Source organism: Mytilus galloprovincialis, chromosome 2, assembly GCF_965363235.1.
Source record: "Mytilus galloprovincialis chromosome 2, xbMytGall1.hap1.1, whole genome shotgun sequence".
Classification (NCBI taxonomy): Eukaryota; Metazoa; Mollusca; class Bivalvia; order Mytilida; family Mytilidae; genus Mytilus; species Mytilus galloprovincialis.
This window is the reverse complement of record NC_134839.1, coordinates 2544420-2569296: the sequence shown is the minus strand read 5'-3', so window position 1 is coordinate 2569296 and position 24877 is coordinate 2544420. Positions and strand designations below refer to the sequence as shown.

At 32.4% G+C, this 24877-nt stretch overlaps 1 protein-coding gene across 5 annotated transcripts; it reads right to left on the bottom strand.

Annotated features, from left to right (window-relative positions):
• Positions 1 to 8475: 8475 nt before the first annotated feature.
• Positions 8476 to 23002, bottom strand: LOC143062680 (flavin-containing monooxygenase 5-like). Of its 5 annotated transcripts, none has more exons than XM_076234417.1 (7): positions 22825 to 23002; positions 18607 to 18725; positions 14763 to 14977; positions 14010 to 14309; positions 12923 to 13480; positions 12265 to 12430; positions 8476 to 10108 (listed from the first exon to the last, which is right to left on the bottom strand). In XM_076234417.1, the coding sequence occupies exons 2-7, from the start codon at positions 18710 to 18712 to the stop codon at positions 9846 to 9848; spliced, it is 1608 nt and encodes a 535-aa protein (XP_076090532.1). In that variant the 5' UTR covers positions 18713 to 18725; positions 22825 to 23002; the 3' UTR covers positions 8476 to 9845. The 5 variants fall into 5 exon arrangements, with proteins under 5 accessions (XP_076090532.1, XP_076090533.1, XP_076090530.1 ...); XM_076234418.1 differs by lacking the exon at positions 22825 to 23002 and adding an exon at positions 20315 to 20335; XM_076234415.1 differs by lacking the exon at positions 22825 to 23002 and adding an exon at positions 19736 to 19890.
• Between the last annotated feature and the right edge of the window lie 1875 nt (positions 23003 to 24877).

Below are 24877 nucleotides of genomic sequence, written 5' to 3'. Positions count from 1 at the left end.
GTAGTACGACGCTAGATTAAAACTGACGAGGAAAGGTAACATACGGCCACTGAACGCTTTATTTTTGAAGCCCAGGTGGTCGTGTGGACTAGCGGGACGGCTACAGTGCATGCGATTTGGTGTCACGATATCTCAGTAGCATGGGTTCGAATCCCGGCGAGGGAAGAACAAAAAATTTGCAAAAGCAAATTTACAGATCTTACATTGTTGGGTTGATGTTGAGACAAGTTGTATATATATATATATATGTTCGAATCCCGGCGAGGGAAGAACCAAAAATTTGCGAAAGCAAATTTACAGATCTAACATTGTTGGGTTGATGTTTAGACGAGTTGTATATACATTATGTACACAGCCATGTATCACCATCATTGATGGCGATCCGATGGATAACTCTGTTGTAGATATGTCACTGACACAGACGTACTTATAAATATAATTATTTTCTGTGACTGTATATTACATTAATTTGTAGGATCCTTTACTATAGATAATTTAGCTGATCTGTAACAATAACATCTTCATGCCTTATATATCATGTACTGTAGTACGCCGCTACATTAAAACTGACGAGGAAAGGTAACACACGGCCACCGAAAGGTGTTTTTTTTTAGAGCCCAGGTGGTCGTGTGGTCTAGCGGGACGGCTGCAGTGCAGGCGATTTGGTGTCACGATATCACAGTAGCATGGGTTCGAATCCCGGCGAGGGAAGAACCAAAAATTTGTGAAAGCAAATTTACAGATCTAACATTGTTGGGTTGATGTTTAGACGAGTTGTATATATACATATATATATATAGTCATCCGCACGGTATTCAACAATGAGAAAAACTAATACCGTTTATAGTCGGTTATAAAAGGCCCGGACATGAAAAATGTGAATCAATTTAAACGAGAAAATCAATTCTATAAGCTAATTTATAACAAATAATTTACCAAAAACACATATGACAGACTTAAAACAACGACAACCACTGATCTATGTTTTTTTTTTTGCACTGGCACATATAATATGTGACAGGATTAACATGTTTGTTATTTTGTGTGGACATAACACAGGGTTTTTAGATGATAATTTGACGAACCCTTACATTTGTATAGGAAGCACATGAAATCGACGAATTAAAAAAAGGTAATTAATTTACCTTAAAATCAACAAATTTCATATTTTTACTCCATAGATTTATCGTAAAAAAACTATAATATGTTCTTTGTACTCACATCCCAGCTCCTTTGTTCTAACAGGGGTGATCTGAGCCGGATCACCCCAACCAGATCACCCCAGTTTAAGTTTCTTTGTTATGCATGCTTTCCTTTGTTCTGTAACATTTTGGCGGGAATGTCAAATCCAGTATAAAACTTATAATTAATTATACGGAGAAGACTATCTATCAAAATTCACGTAGAAAAAATCCAGTGTATATGCTGGGATTTGAACTCAAAACCTTTAGCATATGAAGCCACGAACAAATACCACTTCACCAGGACGACTGGATCAGAAATTTAACATACTTAAAGGAAGCAAGATATTTTATAACTGGGGCGAGTTGGCAGACCTTTACTCAGTGGGGTTTAAACCCTTTTTCGTTAAATAAATGAGTTGTCAGACTGATTGTTCAATTTGATTTTACACTTTTTTAAAGTTGGGCTAGTCGGTTACAAGAGTGGGGCGTTTTTTCCATAAAGTGGCGATATAGTGTAGGCCGATTGGCCAGTGGGGCGAGTTGACATTGTTTGATATCTACTCATCATGTTAGGGGGTCATAAAGGGTCTGCATCATATAGTAATATATAAAGTATATTATAATGGTTGTGTGGCGTTCTAAACTAGATTTTATGAATTGTAAATGGTTTTTCGTCTCATCTAAAACAGCTGGGATGTAAAATAGTTATCCCGTTCGGACTTGGTGTGTCAGTGTAAGATCACCCTCTGGCCTCCGGCCATCGGGATGATTTTACACTGACACACCGCGTCCTTATGGGATAACTATTAAATACATTTCCGTTTTAATGATACATACATTTCCGTTTTAATAATATAAAGTAATCATTTATGGTCAAGGTTTTAGGTGTATGAACAAATGTTATGGTTATCATTTTATTGTTGTGTATAGTTTTGACGTAACCTTTGTCGGTTTTGATGAAAGACAGTTACCGCGTATTATTCCATTGGACGACAAAATTTCAATGTATCATTAAAAAACCCGTCAATTTCCTCAGTGTTCCCATGGGTTATCCTTACTCTGCAATTCACGAGCAAATGAATCAATTTATAAAAAGCTTTCGTAGGTTGTAGATCATATCTAACATTCTGCATGGTATTACCTACAAAAAATATGTGTAAACTTGGATGAGGTGGCAGATTTTCATTTTCTCTTGAAACAACGCATGAGTTTTATTCGCTTCGCATCAAAATATTGTCTTTAAGGCAAAGTAATGTTTCATGTTATATCTTAAAAATTGGAACAATTGTTATATGCGAATTTATGTGGTTTACAAAATCATAACCAAAATATCCAAATGTTCTTGTGCCTTCGGTGTTGTTGTTTTTTAAGATTATCTTTGATTATTCTAATACAGCAGACATACCATCTTTATATCAAATGACTTTGATACCTTTTTTCTAAATAAAAAATCAAATAGATTGAATCAAGTAGAACTCTTCATATATCTTTCATATTTTACTTTGATCACCACTAATGAAGACTTATTATATATTATAAACATTATTCAATTCAAACGAATTTGTCTTATCTAGGAAGAGTTGGATCTTATTTCTTTCATTTCAAATGATTCTTGATAGATCGAAGATTAGTCTGCATCTAAAGCTAGAATCACACAAACCAATCACCATAAGCTGATTTTGAAAGTATCAATTATATATGTTACGTCACAATATATTGACAAAAAAATAACATAAGAATTTTTTATTTGTTTCTAGAGATTTAGAGCTTGATAATAGAAATTTTTCCTGACTATTTCTTTGGTTTATCAAATGATGGATGACATGTTTTTGAACAAATCTAGAAATTTTACCATTGATTTTGAACTGATAAGCATTGTACAGATGTCAACTTGTTGGAGCTTTACAGTGTTTTGCTTTTATTGTAAATATTTACTGCTTTGGTGTCTTTACAAGACATCCAAACGTGAGACAAAATATTCATTTCCAGTTTATTTCAATATTCTGCTTTATACATCTGATTCAAGTGATAACCCAGCTCAGTGTCTATCTAAACCAAATATCAGGCAATGATTCCGATACCATGGCAATGACCTTCTGCTATATGAGAAGACTTTCAATTTCATTCGATTATGTATCCACAATGCAAGGATTATTTCTATGTGTGGATCGTTTTATGTGTACCTTTTCAAGTATGCCAACTGTAAGAACAAATAGGTGTAAAAAATTGCAAAAGATTAACATTTGCAGTCTAGTAACTGTCGTTTTAGTATGTGTTTGTATAGTGACTTCTGATAAGTCTTGCAATACATTGTTGCATGCATAACATATATTTTTCTTGTGTCTCAGCATTGTGTTTCACGTTCTTGGTCATCCCTTTATACACAATGACAGCCTGGAAGATACATGCACAAGGAAGAAAGGTACCGCATCACCGGATGCAGGAGCAGAAAACAGACAGAATGGTGGAAATAGGTTTACATTGATAATAATTAGAAAGCGATGTCATAAAGAAGTACATGCCATTGTCACCATTGGTCTTCTTGTGTTTGTGCAAGATCTATCTATCTATCCTGTGCTATTTATCATGTTATGGGTAGAAATGAACAATATAGGAATGGCAGAATCTCGACGAAACATAGGATTTCCGTTAATTCTTTTAAGAAGCATGGTTTGGATAACAGATCCAATTATATATACGATCAGAATTAAAGAGTTTCGGCAGTTCAACTTTTTCTAAAAATGTCGACATGCCATCGTTAATCAGCGGTGATTCGTAAACATATATCTGACAAAACCTTTGCAGAAAAAAAAATATACCAATTAGATCTTTGGGATTATTATTCACTTTTCTGCATTTATCTGTACCAAAAACGTTTGGATTGAAACAGAGGTTTTATAGAAAGCCAAATATATAATTATTTACGAGGTTTTATAAGTTTGTATAATTCTTGTCGAAATTAAACTTCCTTTCATACACTTTTTAAAACAAAATATATCAATTCCTAACATCACTGAAGAGACATTCATTTTTGAAATCCGGATATGGTGTTGTAACCTAGATTTGTTTTCTCTTAACCGATTTATGACTTTTGAACAGCGGTTTAAACTGTTGCCTTTACGTACAAATGTTTGCAACTCAGGTTTGCGGTATTCCATCTGTTCCTCAAGTTTATTGTATTCTGTTTTGTAATTAATAAATAACAAGATTAATTTTTACACGTGGTGAATCGTTTATTTGACAATGGCCAGGGTAAGAACCCAGCTAACACATAATATATTTCATGATAGTATTGACTGATTATACATATGTTTGTCAAAAATATTTACAAAAAAAAATTTTATAGACATTTTTTTTACATCAGAAATTATGCATGAATGATATTTTAACAATAATATTTCATCCCAATGTTTGATTGCTAATATAAAAACATTTTTTGTAAATATTTTTTTTTTATTATAAATAAATAAATATTCTTTGCTCTTGTTTTTAAAACGTTTAATAGACAGTTTTATAAACGAGAACAATTATATGTGGAGGAGATATTTCTTTGCAATATTCAATCAACAACTGATGGACATTTTAATATTATATTATATATATATATTTGTAAGATGTGTAAAAGAAATATTTATAAAACATTTTTGATTAATATCTGTGTAAAGCATAGGTTTGATGTATAATAAAATATCTTGATGATGTAACATCAATATAATTTTCTTGTCCTAATTTAAAAATATAAAAATTGTAATATCTAATCTATATTTCAATAACATCATAACAATATATTTTTTCGATTTTATTTAAAAAATGTTAGTTAAAGACTGTTTCATAAACGTTTAAAGATAATATCTTTAATAGATATTTGTAAGATGTATGATAGAAATGTTTTCCAAATGTTTGTTAGTGATATTTGAGTGAAGCACATGTTTGATATGAAAAAAGAAATATTTTATAAACATTTTTAAAAGATATTTCTATTATTGATATTTGTAAGAGGTACGACATAAATGAGAAAGGAAATATTTTTTTTATATATATTTTTTTGAATCACATTTACATGAATGTCTCCTCATTTTTGATAGAAAAGTTTTAACAATTCTAATCTAACTTTCATGAAAATTCCAAGCAAGTCAAAGGAAAAATTATCTAGCGAATAATGATTGTGTTTGAAGAGTATTGAGGACTCAGTAAATCATCAAATGATAAAGTCATACCAAATAGGATACGGTAATCTGTGCCTAGAACTAGAAAATTCTTTTTATTTTGACTTATTCAAAGTTTTGAAAACAGTGTTTATAAAAAAAATTATCATTGATATTTCATGTCAATATTGAAATTTAAGCCAACATTGTACCAACAATATGCCAACGTACTAAGTACTTATCTCCCCCCCTTTATACCACAGAATTGAAAATTTATTTCTTATATTGTTCCAACGTTCTTACAAAAAAGAACACATCTTGTGCGGTCTGTTCGAAAAGAAGAATTTAGATTGTCTGCATACCGTCTAAATTTCATTAGAGAAACAGATTCTACCACCAAGTCTCGTGCAATACGATATTTATCCACTCTCGACAGTTAGATTTTAAATATTTAAAAATTTAAATGTCTCGAGTGGATAAATATCGTATTGCACTCGATGCAGTGGTAGAATCAATATTTATCTTAATGATTAAATAAGTTTATGCACAAACGAAAATCTTTTTAAATCAACAGATCATTGACACGAGTGATTTTTTTACACTCTAATTGACAGTTGTGAAAATACTTCTCATCTACCAGAAGGTGATACGAGTTGAATAATAAACATTCAATTCATTGCATCAACTTTTCATTAAAATGGGTATATGGTTGACAGACTCAATTTAAAAAACATTTGGTAGACATCAATAAAACAAATACTACACATGAGAAGTATGTTTTGTCCAGATGTTTGATATATGGTGTCTGGATACAGTGGCGGATCCAGCCATTTTAAAAAGGGGGGGGGTCCCAACCCAGAGTAAGGGGGGTTTCAAACTATATGCTCCCATTCAAATGCATTGATCGTTCAAAAAAAGGGGGGTTCCAACCCCCGGAACTCCCCCCCCCCCCTTGGATCCGCCACTACGATATTTTCAATTGACACCAATAGACCACTTTCGAGTTCATCCGTCACCGGACATAACAAGTTTTTGAGTGATATTTTTTTGAAATTTTGCAATATATTTAAAAAATATCAATAAAATGTTTTTGTGCTACCTGGGAAAACATCAGTTGTTCGACCTGCTAGTCAAATGCGTTTTGTTATAATATACTTTTTCACTTTTTTTGGGACTTTTGGAAAATGTTGTTTGTGCTGTATTCAGAACCCTCTGCCCAGAAATTTATTTTAACATGCACACGTCTAAAAATTGCGGTTTTCATCCAGCGCAATCAAAGGTTAATGTTCAACAAGCCAACGCGTTATTTGACCTTAAAGGGATCACTGCAACTTTACAATTTAATAACTAGTATTATTCCTTGATTTAACATTTTGAGTAAATGTGATTTCCTCAGGTTTTTTTTCCGATTTTCTCTTTTTTCTTTTGATTAGTTTAATCTAAATTGATTTCCTAGATTTAAACATCACTAAACTAATTTTGCCTCTCGTTTAAATAACTTACTTGTAAAATGCGCATCTTGTAAAGTAAACTTGGTACTGTTAATATTACTACAACCTTTAACAAAACAATGATAGGAATGATCAGCCTTGGCATATCGTTGAACGACACAATATACATCCAATATGCTAGCGCTACTGCAAAGTTGCTACTCAGGAAATATAAATTTAACAATTGATGTTGTTTGTTTGTCTTTTTCATGTGTAGCCATGGCGTTGTATTTGGCTTTTTAACTTTTTTGATCTGAGCGTCACTGATGAGTCTTATGTAGACGAAACGCGCGTCTGGCGTATAAAATTATAATCCTGGTACTTTTGATAACTGTTGTCAGTTTGTTTTGGATTTATGAGTTTGATTGTCCCTTTGGTATCTTTCGTCCCTCTTTTAAAAAAGACAGTCCAAAGTTACCAGAAGGATAGTCAATCTCATAAACTAAACAAAAAACTTCACAACGGAGAAAAATTAAAATAATACATATTCCTTACAAAACTTAGAAAAAAAAACAATGGCTCAATTAATCCCGAAGACAAACACACACAGCAAACTACAGAATTAATAACCCATCTAAATATTTCCTTTGATTGTCCAAAATAATAAGCCATCAATCAAGTATTTATAGTTGATTAATGTCGGTCAAATGTTGTGTTTGTTTAATGCAAACTGTAAGATGGATTGGTGTTTAACATCAGTTTCATCATTGTTGTGTATTTTGTGGCGGTCAATTTCATTGGTGGAGAAAGCAAGAGTACACAGGGAAAACAACTGATTCAGGTTGAACGCATCTGTCAAGTGCAAGATTCATTTTAAGCACATGTCCTAAGTTTAGAGCCATTTCTTCAGTGGTTGCCATTTGTTGGTGTGCTTCGTAAGTGTTTCTCTTTGTCTATATAGATAGGCAAGACGGTTGATTTTCATGTTTGAATGGTTTTACACTATGTTATGTTATGGCGTTATCAGTTTATTTTCGATTTATGAGTTTGACTCTGGTATCTTTCGCCTCTCTTTTATAGTTAAGAATGATCCAAGGGCTTAGGCTCTGAGTTGTAGATCATAATTTGACCAATAATTGTTAATGTTTTATACATTGTGACTTGGATGGACAGTTGTCTCATTGGCACTTATACCACATCTTCTTATTCATAATAAACTATCCTTTGTTTTTCTCTATTGTTTTTGTGACATTTGTAATCCGCATATTTAAAGCTTATTATACAGGATGGGTTTTATGGTGACCTGCAGTCGTTAACATCCTTGGTTTTTGGAGGATATTTGTAATTGACAATCATACTATATATCAGTACTGTATCCCTATTTTTGGGAATTATGTCTGTTTGTTTTGTTCACACATCGTTGTCAATATAATTGAATTTGAAGCAACTGTCATACAAGTGAGAAATTTAGCTAGTTATAAAACCAGGTATAATCCACCATTTCCAACATGAGAAAATGCCTGTACCCAAGTCAGGAATGTGACAGTTGTTATCCATTCATTTGATGTATTTGAGTTTTTGATTTTGCCTTTTGATTAAGGACTTTTCGTTTTGAATTTTCCTCCTAGTTCAGTAGTTTTGTGATTATACTTTTTGTTATTCAGACAGCTTACATAATAATTTGATTAGTCAAACATTATATAAAGTCAAAACTAGTTATTCTTAAACACACTTTATTGATAAAACCTTTGTATTAGAAAAATTTGAAAAATAAATTACATACAAAATGTATAAGTATAATTGTTAAAAAGTCAAATTACTAAATACTACCATGACTAGAGATTAGTATAAAACATTTACAACACTGCATTAAAAATAATAGGAAAATTAGAGGACTAAACATGTGCCTCTACAACATTTACTTTTAGAAGACAAAAAATAATCAAATTAAACATTAAGGATGTTGGCTACTCTGTTAAAAAATAACAAGCTTTTTAAAAAACTGTTATGAATTGATGGTATATAAATAAAGAAACTAAAAAAGAAGAAAAAAATGAAAGGTCCATGTGCTCGTTTTCGAGATATAAGCCATTGAAAATTTGGCGGGAAATAAATCTCTCTAGATTTTTCATATATTTAACACTGGCACCTTATCTGCTTCAAAAACTATGAAAAAATAACAAGAATTTTATAAAATTTTGAAATATGGCTTTTCAAGCTCTATGTAATAAAATTATGAAAAGAAAAGTAGGGGTTAGTGAGCAAATTTTTTTAATGACAATACATGGATAAAACCAGAGGATTCCGAAATCTGACAAAAAATCAAAAAATGGAGGAGCAAACATCCTTAATATCATTAAATTGTTGATTAAAATCCCCTTTAAAAATAATCTTGTCAAATAAGTGTATTAATGTGATAGTCTGCAACTATTGGTGTCCAAATATATACATGGTCCCTTTTATACATTACAAACAATAACAGGAGTGATATGTAGTGCTAAAGAAATATTTGGCATTTGATTGTGCTTGACAGAATATAGCTTCTAAAACATTTTAGGCAGTAAATTAAAATATGGAGGACACAACTAAAAATTCATACACAGTGTTGTCACTAATAGTAATGTATACATTTATTTCTTCTGTATTTTATAACAATTAAAATTCAGCACCTGTAAAATCAACATAAAGCAGTACTAAATAATAAATAGTTTAAGATTAAAAAGGAAATGTTATCTTTGGTATAGTATATTCTATCTTATCATTTGCTTTTGTTTAACCATGGATTGTATAAACAACATTATTGTATCGGACAATAAAAATAAAACATGTATTTCTTTAATCAGAAAAAAATAAACAACAATCACATTTTGTGATATCAACAGTTTATTCATTCTTTATCTATATCGTCTCATTTCTTTTCATTTTCACATTGAGAGATATTTCAATATTTGAAAATTCTCAATATCCAATTTTTAGAAACAAAACTGCATGCAGTGCTTTTTACTATGCTGTCAAAGGACATTTGTCATTAAAATCTTTAGAAACTATTTGTTGGTCAACAGAGTAAAAGTTTTGTTCACAGAACATTACCTCAGAAATATAACATGAACTAAATAACAAAATAGCACCACAAAAACAAAGTAAAAAATAAAGAATTTCTTCTGTGATGGTTTTTCTGTAAATCCTAATGGTCTTGTTTTCAGTGATTCAAATGTTCTGTCCCATTGTGTCATTATTGCCTGTCTAGCTCCACTCCATTTTCCTGGTCCCTGCAACCTGTACTGGTAAGGTGTACAAGGTCCAAAGAAACAGGTAAAGGCCAATTTGGGATCTGACCAAAATAGTGATTCTGTAAAAAGAAATAACAAATGGTATAAATACAGAGTATATTGTCCTATAATCCTATGTTGAACAAAAAAAAAAAAAAAAATTGTCCAAAAGAACTGGTCTGCATTACACAACGTTGGGAAAAAATCTAACACAAGGCCAGGAGCTATAGGTCCTCTTTGGTTGCTGTCTGTCATATCTATTTTCCTTTACAGGTTTGTGATAATTTTTGCCATTGTTTTTTGTTTTGTCTGAAGTATTTTATGTTTTTATTTTGGGGTCTTTTATTGCTGACTATGAGGTATGGGTTTTGCTCATTTTTGGATGTCCTAAGATTACCTATAAATGCATAAATCTGTGTCAGTTAGACTATGCAGAAAATTTGCCTCATTGGCCATCTTACCATATAGTCTTAGTGTATGCTTTAATGACTTAAACAACTTATAGAAAAAAAATACTATACCAAATCATATTTAAGGGGGGGGGGGGGGGGGAATCTGAAATCTGCATGCATTTTATTGAGGATAAAATTTATGAAGTTGTCAGGATCTTGAAAAAATCTGTTAGTTGATCCACATCAATCAATGAATAAAAAACTTTCCAGATGAAGGTCAAAATAAAAAAAATGCTTTGTGTTTATATTCAACCTTTTAACCATAGCTTTATAACTTCCAATTGCCTACCTTAAGTTATCTTTGCCATTTTAAGTAGGGATTCATGACAACAAAAATTTACCTACCAACTTTACTTTTGGTTATAAGAAGGCGACACAAATTATATTTTCTGACCTTATATTTAAATACTAGATTTGAAGAGAACATATCCTTTTGGAACTTCAATAGAAAATATAAACATGATCAAACAATTTTTCTTAATAATACCTTGATAGATTCATGTTGTATAATTGGGTGATTTTTTTTATAAAAACAAACTTGTCAAAGATACCAGGATTAAAATTTTAAATGCCAGACCTGCATTTTGTCTACAAGACAATCTTGAATACAGAAGTTAAGAAGGCAAAAAAGTATGAAGTTAGAAAGCATTGAGGACCCAAAGTTCTGAAAGGTTTTGCCAAATATAGCTAAGGTAATCTACTGGAAGGATGACAATTAAGATTGATTGATTGGTGTTTAACGTCACTTTCAACCTTATTGTGCTATATTATGTTGATCACTCTTTGTTGGTGGAGGAAGCCAGAGTGACAATTAAGGATGTACACCTCTGAGGAGCCAAAAATTTCTAGAATTAAACTTTTTTACTTAACCTGATTTTTAGGTTTATAAGACTGTAACAAAATAATTGGTGAAGAAAAAATCATATGGTGGTGCACTTCTTTTTTTGCTACGGCCCTTTGAAAATGCCCAATTTTGATGATTTTCCATCGATTTTTACCTATTTTTGGGCTATTATCGTGAAAAAAATTACAGTTCCACAATTAAACTTTTTCCCAGATATCTGGTCCACTATTAGGAGGTATATAAAAGGTTAAGCAAAGCCTTTTTATCTTTAAATTTAATTTCTAACCATATTGCTTCCAAGCTTTCGCTTTCGAGGTCAATTCAACGTTGAACAGGTATATCATTTTTTACATAAACAATTATCCACCCTCCAACCTTGATACTTTCTGTAAAGATGAAGTGGACCAATCTGAATAAATTTTACTTAAAAAAATTATAGGTAGGTGTTAATATCAGGAAGTTTTATCATATTTTGAAGCTTTTTGTGTAAATTTTACCATGCTGTCAATTTTGTATTTTTGTGATTTTTCTCAGTTTTAAGAACAAAATGCATATTATTTTAGCTTTTTTGTTATAAATGATTGAAAAAAATATATATCTAAGAAATTTGAAAATACCAAAATGATATGGGATGTACATGATTCTTGTAAAATCATTTTTTGTATCCCTCACCCATTTTCCCAAAATTTTGCCTAAAAACAGACTTGATTGGTCGTAAAATTTGAAAACTGGATTACTTAAAAACCATTCATTGTAAATACACAATTTTTTCACAGAGTTATGTTTGATTATAGTATTTAAAAAATGCATTGATATTTTCCACTTGTATCACATGTTTTTGAAATAATTCAAGAACGAGATTTCAACGAGACTGAAAAGTCAGAAGAATACATCCTTAAGATAAATGAAATATTTTACGATATTTCATTACAGAACTTACGAAGATCAGGTAGACATCCATTGAGTGTAGCCAGCTCATCCATATAGTCAATATAATCCACCTGAATTGTATGTCTCTGTGTCTGTACATATCTCTCTTTCATGGCTAATTCTTTAGATCTTATGTCCAATATCATCTCATCACTGCAGGGAAGTTTGACTTCTTTCTGTTTTAAAAAAAAAAACAAAACAAATGAAACTTAACAAAGAAATTTCAGATTACATTTAAGAAAGTTCTAGAAATGACAAAAAAAAGCTTAGATTATATTATGAATTATCACAACTTTAAATTTGTATCTCTCTTGATACAGCAGCTTCTATTTTGTATCCAATCTATGAGAAGATATTTCAATTAAATCATCATAAAATAACATGTGTTACAAGTTGGGAAGACAAACCAATGAATAGTGTCACAAAGAATTTGTGGGAGCTCATAAAGATGCCTAAACAGCTTTTGATCTCATTCAATGATGATGAACAGTCCTTTGAAACTGCATCTAAGAAAAGTAACAATTACCTGTTATTTCTGAAAGCCATAATTTACAAGGAATGCAAATGGTTCTGCTTTTACAGTCTATAAATAATTATTGCATAAAGATTTTTAAAAAATTCATTGCTTAATATATAAAAATAAAACATATAAATCCATATCAATTCACCTGAAAAACACGCAAAGATAGTCTGCACTGTAACTCAGATATAGGCATAATGGCTCCAAGAGGTTGTATGCATCCAATAACACTCAGAGTATTTTTTTTCTCCATTTTAGGTGGGAAAACATATTTGTAGAGTTCAACACGATTCTCCTTGACATCTAATACAGATTTGTCTAAGAAAGGAAAGCCAAATTTATATCCTGTTGCCAAGAAAACAACATCAATATTCTCTTCTTTGGTGCCATCATCAAATATAACTCCATTTTCAGTAAATGTTTTGATATCAGGTTTTATCCTCAAAGTTCCTGATGCCAATCTGTTTGGCATTTCATCATTTACCATAGGATGTTGGGAGAAAACATGATGTTTAGGTTTGAGACTGTATAGTGAATGATCAAATCTTGCATTTAGACGACCTTCCACTATACTAGTTATGACGGAGGGTGGTAATGCATTCTTTATTGCCAGTTTAAACCTATCAGAACTGGCCATATCTAATGGCATACCATTGTCTCCTATCCTATTCAATACCCAACTTCCTCGTCTAGTACTTAAAAACACCTGTAACATATGTAAATGGTAAAGTCTGTACTTGTAAAAAATCAATGGTAATCTTTTAAAAAAAATCACATTCCATATCATATATTATATACTGTTGTTGGTTTTACATACTCACTATTTCTATAATGAACTTTCAAATTAGTGAAGAGATCAAGAATAATATCATTCTTTTGTATTACTTCAATAAACCTACTTTTACAAATTGTGACTAATGGATGGAGAGTTGTCTCATTGGCACTTATGCCACATCTTCTTATATCTAATAAACATTTAATGACCATAGACACAGATGTAAGCAATCCAAATATCAGTATGCTATTTTGGTCCTTTGTACATTCTATAATAATTTCATTTCTTTTTTTTTTAAATTCAACTGGAAGTCTACTAGCTTTAGATTTATGGCTTGTTTGTGAAATTCTCAACATTTCATATTACTTACAGCATTGTCTCATTTCAAATATCATCCAGTAGATGACCAGATGAAAACATTGTGCACAGTAAGTGCTTGGAAACTAAATCAAACCATTACCTGTGACGCTACTCTACTTAGTTCCGTAGACATATCACCTCCAGAATTTCCTATTCCAATGATAACTACTCTCTTTCCTTCGAATCCTGCTGGATTTCTGTAGTCATGGCTATGAATAACTTTTCCCTTGAAGTCTGATAAACCTGGAAATTCAGGAACATGCTTTTCAGCATGATGGCCAGTACATACCATAACAGCATCAAACACTGTCTCTTCCACATCACCAGTTTTATTGTCTTTCACTTTGATATTCCACTGACCATTTTGTTTAAAATCAGGTTGCTTGTTTATACTTAATATCTAAAAAACAAAATTAGTAGTATTTTCCCTGTTTTATAGGGAGTTTTGTATATTAATACTGTAGCCAAAGTGTTAAATAGTCTTTTGCATACATTTTACCAAATTTCAGTTTTACCAAACATTATTTTTGCTGTGTATATACTGATTTTGTTTCGTTGATTGATATCATATCCTTTGTTTTTCTATTAAGAAATATTTGCCACTGGACCAATACAAATGATTGAATCAAAGTCAAGAAGTTACTACAGAAAGATTCATTATGGATGACCAATTATGTAACTTTTGACCATCAAAGCATAAGACAGAATGTTAACCTCGACAGGTTTTCAAGATAACTTCACCAATTCCTTTAATTGATTGATAGATTGACTAACAATCTCTGGTCGTGGGATCTAAATCTAATCCTTTTTTTTTAGCATTTCTCAAAACATAGCAAAATTTTACTGATCATACCTCTTTTCCAAATTGTATGTATTTCCGTAGGTTGAATTTATCAGCATAAAGGTTGAAATACTTCTGAACATAAGTATTGTGCATAAAGATAGGATAATCTGCTGGTATGGGAAAGTCACTGTAACACATCATTTCTTTACTTGTGTTGATAATGGTTGACTTCATCACACATGACTGACCTTCAGTAACCTTTTCTGTATACCTCCATAATCCACCTGTTAGAGATATTGATATCGAATAATGAAAAGTCAGTGCAAAGTTTTTAAAATTTCTTGTCGCTAAACTAAAAATGTAATTATCAGATGAAATTTACATATTAAATAAAAGTCCATATATTTATCTTGTACATCTGACATTTACAAAATATGTTCATGAACCTATTCTGTATGTTTTTCACCTTTTGTTTTGCATAAAAAGTATATATGTAAATGTATATATTATAGTATTGTATATTTTGAATTATTCAGAGGGCATCAGTGAAGATAAGTATTATACTAACTGATTTTACGCTCTTTAAGTAAAGTATTTATTATTTATTATTATTATTATTATGTAAAATGAATATTTCAACAAAGTAAATTTATGATGAAAACAAAAAAATATATCAAAACAGTAAAAAAAGAAAGACCTTTAATGAATCCACTCATTGGTTTTTAGATACCAGTATAGGTGTCTAATCTGTGATTTTACTGATGGTGTCCTAATTTTTATTGAGTTTGAATTTTCATTGGAGAGGAGAGGGGGTGATGCATGCATAGAAGGAGAAATGTAGATACCCTTTCAAAAAAGAAATACCTTTACCATGTTTTCTGTGAATCCACTAATTGGTTTATAGATAGCAGTACAGTTGGCAGATCTGTAATTTTACCGATTGTGTCCTAATTTTGACTTGAATGTGAATTTGCAAGGGGGTGATGCATGGTCCACTTAAAAAGATTCTGCATTTCCCTTAGTTTTTGTTTGTCACCTTTGCTTTAGGAGTTTTGAACATTGGTAAACTAAGTACTGTGTCTTTTATTAAATCTTAAAATTTTAAGTAATTATTGAACCAACTCATTTATACTTAAAGACCTTATCACTCATGGTTTAGAAATTTGAGCCACTTGACCTGAGAATCTTCCTCTTGATCGATTGACATACATATGTACACATCAATCACTTTTCCATTGTGGTGTCAGATATTTTCTATTATGAGGTCAAAATTTTACTTGTCTGGGAACTTTGTAATGTACAGTAATGGCGGACAAATAGCAATAAGGTGTATTAAAAAAAAATATGTGAAATCTTTCTCCAGAATTAGTTCTTCTTTGTGAGGCTATTTATGATTTTTCAAGTTCCACTGTCCTATTTTTTAATTTCAATACATTAGGTACTACAGGAATTGTTTTCTATGGAATTTATAAAATGGGACCTTTAAATTTCTCCATGATCATTAATGTAGCCGAACCTAAAATTTAACTCCCAGTGATGAAAAAACATGTACATTTGTCATGTTTGTAGCAATACTTAATAAGTACAAATATTCTCAACTGAAAGTGTAATAATTATAAAATTATGTTGATACACTACTGAAGAATAATTTTAATTCTATAGCATTCAGTGATATTGTTTGCCCTAAATTAAGGGAGAATAAAGGCTTTTTCCCCTGGAGAAGAATCCCAATTTGAAAAAAAAAATGGCTTAGAATTATTCCCAAAAAGACTACTTTTTTCCCAAACAGTGCAGTCTCAGTAGTAATTGCGCATGAATACAAACTGAAAAGCACTTATTTATACATTTTACATGCTAAAATTACTATATGTGCAGATTTGAGTGTCTATATATGTATTTTCGCTGACAATAGGGGGTCTTATTTCAAAGCAGGGTTTGACTCTTGAAAAGGGGTTTGCAAATTGAAGTTTCAGTCTGATATATGGTTTATTAAAAATTTCCCAATTTGATAAAAATGACACATATTTTCCCAGTAAAAAAGGGTAGAGGTAGTTTTAAAACCAGATGCTCTGCAGGGCGCAGCTTTATACGACCGCAGAGGTTGAACCCTGAACAGTTGGGGCAAGTATGGACACAACATTCAAGCTGGATTCAGCTCTACATTTGGATTGTGATTAAATAGGTGACACAGCATAGGTTTCTGACACAGAATGAATGTGGTCTAATGAACTTAAAATTTTTTTTTTTGCCTTTGAGCAATTCACTATGCTGTTGAATATATATCCTCTCAAAAAAATGTTTGAAGAAATTTTCTTTTTATTTATGAAATCTGAAATGAGAAAAATTTAAACCCCCCCCCCCCCCCCCCATTTTTTTTTCACATCCCCCTTTCCCTTTTTCCAAAACTGATCTCAATTCAAATTTCTAATGGCATATCAAAGAACCCCAATTATTCAATTTTTGATGAAATCAAACAAAGTTTAATTTTGGACCCTGATTTGGACCAACTTGAAAACTGGGCCAATAATCAAAAATATAAGTACATTTTTAGATTCAACATATTAAAGAACCCCAAGGATTCAATTTTTGTTAAAATCAAACTAAGTTTAATTTTGGACCCTTTGGACCTTAATGTAGACCAATTTGAAAACGGGACCAAAAATTAAGAATCTACATACACAGTTAGATTTAGCATATCAAAGAACCCCAATTATTCAATTTTTGATGAAATCAAACAAAGTTTAATTTTGGACCTGATTTGGACCAACTTGAAAACTGGGCCAATAATCAAAAATCTAAGTACATTTTTAGATTCAACATATTAAAGAACCCCAAGGATTCAATTTTTGTTAAAATCAAACTAAGTTTAATTTTGGACCCTTTGGACCTTAATGTAGACCAATTTGAAAACGGGACCAAAAATTAAGAATCTACATACACAGTTAGATTTAGCATATCAAAGAACCCCAATTATTCAATTTTTGATGAAATCAAACAAAAAAGTTCAATTTTGGACCCTTTGGGCCCCTTATTCCTAAACTGTTCGGACCAAAACTCCCAAAATCAAACCCAACCTTCCTTTTATGGTCATAAACCTTGTCTTTAAATTTCATAGATTTCTATTTACTTATACTTAAGTTATGGTGCGAAAACCAAGAATAATGCTTATTTGGGCCCCTTTTTGGCCCCTTATTTCTAAACTGTTGGGACCTCAACTCCCAAAATCAATCCCACCCTTCCTTTTGTGGTCATAAACCTTGTGTTTAAATTTCACTGATTTCTATTTACTTATACTAAAGTTATTGTGCGAAAACCAAGAATAATGCTTATTTGGGCCCTTTTTTGGCCCCCAATTCCTAAACTGTTGGAACCAAAACTCCTAAAATCAATCCCAACCTTCCTTTTGTGGTCATAAACCTTGTGTCAAAATTTCATAGATTTCTATTAACTTAAACTAAAGTTATAGTGCGAAAACCAAGAAAATGCTTATTTGGGCCCTTTTTGGCCCCTAATTCCTAAAATGTTGGGACCAAAACTCCCAAAATCAATCCCAACCTTCCTTTTGTGGTCATAAACCTTGTGTCAAAATTTCATCGATTTCTATTCACTTTTGCTAAAGTTAGAGTGCGAAAACTAAAAGTATTCGGACGACGACGACGCAAGACGACGACGCAAGACGACGACGACGCCAACGTGATAGCAATATACGACGAAAAATTCAAATTTTTGCGGTCGTATAAAAAGCCAACAATATCACTGGCATTAAGCATAAGTACAATGTATCTTAAGAAGTAAACATGAACCACTTGCTTAAAGATGTTTTTTAGGTTCTGGGATATATTCTATATATTCATAATGAATCCTTACTTATCATGCTTATTGTTTTTTGTAAGAGTTGATTTCTTTCAATTACCTATATCATTTGACCTTTCAAAGCATACTGGTTCTACTCCTTCATCTATACAACACTTTATAGCAGTTAATCCACTGGCTCCTGCTCCAATTACTGCAACCTTCATAATGGCTTTTTTTCTATAAAAAGTAAAATTTCTTTGGAATTTTGATGGGCATTTTTTTTTTCCCTTCATGCAAAAGATGTGAAAATTAATTAAGTTGTGGTACAACTATGAGATGCTCCCTCAGGTAAAAAACCGGTTTGTATTGTTTTGATTGTCCTTAATTGACATGTACAACAGGTACATGTTTGTATCTTCACAACTATAGGTGAGTTAAAGAGTTTATCTGAGTCAGTGAGTGGACAGTATCAAAGTAATTCCAGTGTTTGTTAATTTTTACACCTTCTGCAGAAAGGAAAAAAAATGCCCATCGAAAACCAAGAAAGATCTTTCTTAAACACAAAATGCATTTAACTTTTATATATCTAGTGGATGCTAGAGATTAAAACTTTCCAAACAGCACAGGTAAGTCTGTACACAGAGTAGTCTTTGAGGTGAAAATACGGCCATATTTGTCCATTTGTTATGATGAACCGTAAGGATTTCTGGGTTCTGGTTACTTGTGATGTTTATGCTAAGATATTTTGAACATTGATTGGAGAAAAGCAAGTTTCATGGCTTTCGAAGTATAACCAAATTTTACATTATTTTTCTTCCTGCTTCTGTCATAAATTTATTTCGTTCAAGGTTACATTTGACTGCGTGAAATCTCAGACCCCATGTTGTTGCCCAATTTCATTGTCTGTCTATATCTGCTATTTTTTTTACAATCATTGATGGTTCTGGTTTCTCTATAGCAGCCATTGGCAAATAGTCTGAAATCTGATGTGTTTTTGTCAGAGGCAGTCTTCACGATGAACTGGTAAATCTACATGCCCGGAGCTCAGTTTTTGAAAATATTTAGTTAGATTCTGTTGGCCTGTAGACGTGATTTTTACAGGCCCAAGAGCAATTTTACAAGCCTGGGCTGCCTGGGCTGCCACTCAGCGTGAAGACTGCAGAGGTGGTGTTGTCGATGTGTTCATTTTTGGTGGAATACAAAGGAAATAAAAAATGTCAACTTATATTTTGTTCTTCTTCACTTACCAAGCTGCTTACCACAGATGTAGTTAAACAAATTCGATATATCTAATGTTTATATACTTTCTTGTTCCAACTTTTGAACTGATATTGATAGATAAACAGATAAATTATATGTTGACAGTCCAACGATAAGCCAGTGTCATAATGTATGACGAAAATATAATTCTTAAACCACAATCGGACTCTCTTAAAATCCGGATTCAAAGTCCTGCCTTTAAATCAAACCTTTTTTACCCAGCTATCGATTATGACAAATCATTAAGGTTTATGTACCCTTCTGTAGCCATTTTTGTACGAATTTTCTAAACATCAATTGTATCAAAACTACAGATATAACGAATAATAGAGACAGGCCATTTTGAACATATACTAGGGGGAAACTTGATGCAAAGCATTATTATTTACTGTTGCATTGCATTTAATAGAAAAGGAGTACTTTGTGGCAAATAAACCAAGATTTTTATAGAAAATCCACAGCCTTTAATACAGAGATTTTTGTTATAAAATTTGAAACATAGATTACTCACTTGCTTTAATATGATGTGCTAGTGTTTGTTTTTTTTACAAAAAGTTCTAACCAACCTGTAAATTCCAAAATACCTCGTACAGAATAACTAAATTCGAGCGCACCCTAAAAGGTGTACTTGATTTGGTCCATATTTTTATTTGTTCTAACCAGTAACTACATTAATAAACTTGTTTTAAGGAAATCAATGCTAGCACTGCATGTAATAATCCTATATCTATCGGTCATCAAATTGCCAAATATGATAGAACAAGGATAAAGGCTGTGGATTTTCTATAAAATGTCCATATGTTTAGCATTGAAGCAACACAAAGGTACATAATCCTTAATATGAGCTTCATCCCCACATATGAATAATATAATTTTATAAAATTTAAATAAAATTAAAGACGAAACTGCATATAACGTTTCTAGTTAAGTGACATTCGAATCGTGAAAAAAAGAAAGTATGCATAACTAGTGTTGTACAAAAAGGCTAACTCGAATAATTCAGCCCCTCTATCCACTACTTTTCTAATGGAGTAATCGAAGTGATCGTAATATAACGACTGGATTATTCGGGTTACAAAAAGGCCATGTTCGTTTGTTTCAATGACAATACATGATCTACAACAAAAATACACTAGTAACTTGAAGACACAAAATATTTCTACAAAATGAACGGCATACCGTTATATTATTAGAGGTATTCCTGTCCAAAAAAAACTAATGCAAAGTAAGTCAAATAACAAGAATAGATTTTATTTAAAGTCGGCATATATAATCTGTTGTAGAGTTGTCACTGGCTCAGACGTACTTATAAATATAATTATTTTCTGTGACTGTATCTTACATTAATTTGTAGGATCCTTTACTATAGATAACTTAGCTGATCTGTAAAAAATAACATCTCCATGCCTTATATATCATGTACTGTAGTACGACGCTAGATTAAAACTGACGTGGAAAGGTAACACCCGGCCACCGAAAGCTTCATTTTGAAGCCCAGGTGGTCGTGTGGTCTAGCGGGACGGCTACAGTGCAGGCAATTTGGTGTCACGATATCTCAGTAGCATGGGTTCGAGTCCCGGCGAGGGAAGAACAAAAAATTTGCGAAAGCAAATTTACAGATCTAACATTGTTGGGTTGATGTTTAGACGAGATGTATATACATAATGTACACATCCATGTATCACCATCACTGCTGGTGATCTGATGGATAAATCTGTTGTAGAGTTGTCACTGGCTCAGACGTACTTATAAATATAATTATTTTCTGTGACTGTATCTTACATTAATTTGTAGGATCCTTTACTATAGATAACTTAGCTGATCTGTAAAAAATAACATCTCCATGCTTTATATATCATGTACTGTAGTACGACGCTAGATTAAAACTGACGTGGGAAGGTAACACCCGGCCACCGAAAGCTTCATTTTGAAGCCCAGATGGTCGTGTGGTCTAGCGGGACGGCTACAGTGCAGGCGATTTGGTGTCACGAGATCTCAGTAGCATGGGTTCGAATCCCGGCGAGGGAAGAACAAACAATTTGCGAAAGCAAATTTACAGATCTAACATTGTTGGGTTGATGTTTAAGACGAGTTGTATATACATATTGTACACAGCCATGTATCACCATCATTGCTGGTGATCCGATGAATAAATCTGTTGTAGAGTTGTCACTGACTCAGACGTACTTATAAATATAATTATTTTCTGTGACTGTATCTTGCATTAATTTGTAGGATCCTTTACTAAAGATAATTGAGCTGATCTGTTACAATAACATCTCCATGCCTTATATATCATGTACTGTAGTACGTCGCTAGATTAAAAACTGACGAGGAAAGGTAACACACGGCCACTGAAAGCTTTATTTTTGTGAAGCCCAGGTGCTCGTGTGGTCTAGCGGGACGGCTACAGTGCAGGCGATTAGGTGTCACGTAACTCAGTAGCATGGGTTCGAATCCCGGCGAGGGAAGAACAAAAAATTTGCGAAAGCAAATTTACAGATCTAACATTGTTGGGTTGATGTTTAAGACGAGTTGTATATACATATTGTACACAGCCATGTATCACCATCATTGCTGGTGATCCGATGGATAAATCTGTTGTAGAGTTGTCACTGACTCAGACGTACTTATATATATATATACATGTATATAAATAATAACAGACAACACATGGGCTCTAATGAGCTCTTCGTAACCGACTAACACATCATGCAGCTTCATGCAAATACTAATAAATAAAAACAAAATAGCAGGCAAATATGAGCAAATTAATTTTGATTTCTGAGCTACTAGAGTCAATGCTCATGCGATGTGCATTGAATGGGGGAACCAGCAAATCACTTGAATATCGTAAAATACTAACAAACTAAAAAGCATAAAATCAATAAATTAAAAAGAGAAGCAGCCATCTTTTGCGAAACGGGTGGTAATTTATTGGTAAATAACACTTTATGTCGTTTCCAGGCAATACCTAATGAACTCATGGACCAATCAAACGCAAAAATGAGTAAATACCATCATTAAATGATAACTGCTCGACAAGCACGACATACAGAAAACCGATTTAACTTACATATTATATACTCCACTCTTGTTTTAGACAGTATGTTGACCTATGTCATTTGGTAGAGTTGTTTGGTTGCTGTCTCATCGACGTACACAACATCTTCTTTATTAACCCGAATTCACCATGTACTACAATGTTTTATCCCAAATTTTCTACACAGTAAGTAAATCTATCCTTTGTTGTTGAAAATATTATAACAGCATCATCATATTATTATTAGTAACAGTATACACATGCTGCCTTTGGATTATCACATGAGGGAAACAATTATCACGAAAGACGGATGTGTTAATCCTCCTAGCTAACACTAGCTCCCTCAAAAAGTTTTTTTTAAATTAGACTGAAGCTGTATGATTTAAGTGTGCACTGTGTTATCAGAAGGTCAACTAAAAAATAGAGTCATATTTAATTAAGACAGTTTACTTTTAACAACAACAAACCGACGAAAATGATGTATAAATAAGAATAGGTAAACATCGGCAGTAGAGGTGTTAATTGTTTCGAATCTACCAACTTCGGGCTCAGGCGGGTGTTAATTTAAGGCATTTTACACCCGTTTCTAATATTATCATAGGTTGCTATAACTATGGCGGGGCTTGTGAAAGGTTATGAAAAATTAATAAATGTCGAGTGTCCAATGAAATGAATTGATAATTTTTAAATAAAATTCAAAAAATTTAATAGTTGAGATTATTATTTCTAGGTATTGCAGACGAACTTGCATCATTAAAAATATGTGGCAAGTTATTGATAGAAATTTTAAACAAAACTAATTTGTTTCACTCCTACCTTCTCGTCTCCGTATGATCATCTCTTACTGATAAGGAGCACAGCCATGAGTTATGGCATATACAGGAGGACATTTAGAGCCTGTATCAGTAGAAATTAATGTGAGCATTTGCCTACCCAATTAGCTAGGCCGTGACGGGTCAGTTTATTACCAGAAAGTTAACCTTCACCAAACATAATACAATGCAATAAAATAAAACATACTAACTGATACACTCACCTGATTCGCTCAGTTCTCAAAGTATTTATTAATAATGAAAGTAATTGATAATATGTTTTGTGTTTTCGATGTTCCAAATAATAAAAAATGCATACGCAGCAAAGACATACATATAGACGCACATAAATAAAAAAAAACTAAAGGCAAGCTTGATAGATTGAACACAGTTTGGGACTTGGTCAATATTGTCGGTAATGTTTTGATACCAATTCTACATAGTGGAAAAGGAGACTAATACTAAAATATATGTTCATGAAAGAACTAGCAATGATAATGCGATTTAGGAAAATTTGATCAGGTCAAACACGGGCAAAGACTGAATCTATTTGTTGTGTCTGATTCACGCTTTATAACCATCAGATAATTCGTAGGAACACTTTGTTTCTCTTCAACGTGCATAACAAATCAGATTCAAAATGTGAATGACAAAAAAAAATATGAAAAAGAAACGCAGATCAACTGTTTTGTGACGGAATTGCTTTCCTGTTATCCGTATGCGGTTCAGCATAATAAATCGGTCTGAGTGCTGCCTTTGTACAATGAACATATAGTTCAATTGTCTCTTCTTCCCAGTTATTATGTATAATCTTTCCTCTTTTTCCCCTGTGATTATGCAATTCCTAAATATTTTAGAAATTATACAAGTGTGACAATTGTGCGCTGGTCAGTGGCGGATGCAGGAATTTTCGAAAGGGGGGGTGCTAGCCCAGGGCAAAGGGGGGTGCAGGGGGGGTGCAAACATATGTCCCGATTCAAATGCATTGATCGGCCAAAATAAAGGGGGGGTGCGGACCCCCGGAACCCCCCCTCTGGATCCGCCACTGCTGGTGACACGTATTTACCCCCTTCACATTCGTGCCAGTACAAAATCAGAGCATTTGGACTTCGTATTGTGCGTTGTTGTTTGTTGTTGTTTGTACATTTATATTTTTCAGGGTAGTCAATGGTTGATATTATCTGTTGCATTTGCAGTATGTATTTTTGATTCCATTGTTCTTTTTTACGAGTTATCAACATGTGACCTTCAACAAAGTGAACAAGTGCTAAGAT

What these genes read in the sequence shown, in the direction of transcription:
- LOC143062680 (XM_076234414.1), bottom strand. Translation starts at nt 19,318, where the DNA reads ATGACAGAAGCAGGAAGAAAAATAAT. An exon ending in TAAGTAGAGTAGCGTCACAG is followed by an intron (nt 13,481 to 14,009) that starts GTAATGGTTTGA and finishes CATATGTTACAG; the next exon opens with GTGTTTTTAAGTACTAGACG. An exon ending in TATCTTTGCGTGTTTTTCAG is followed by an intron (nt 12,431 to 12,922) that starts GTGAATTGATAT and finishes TTTTTAAAACAG; the next exon opens with AAAGAAGTCAAACTTCCCTG.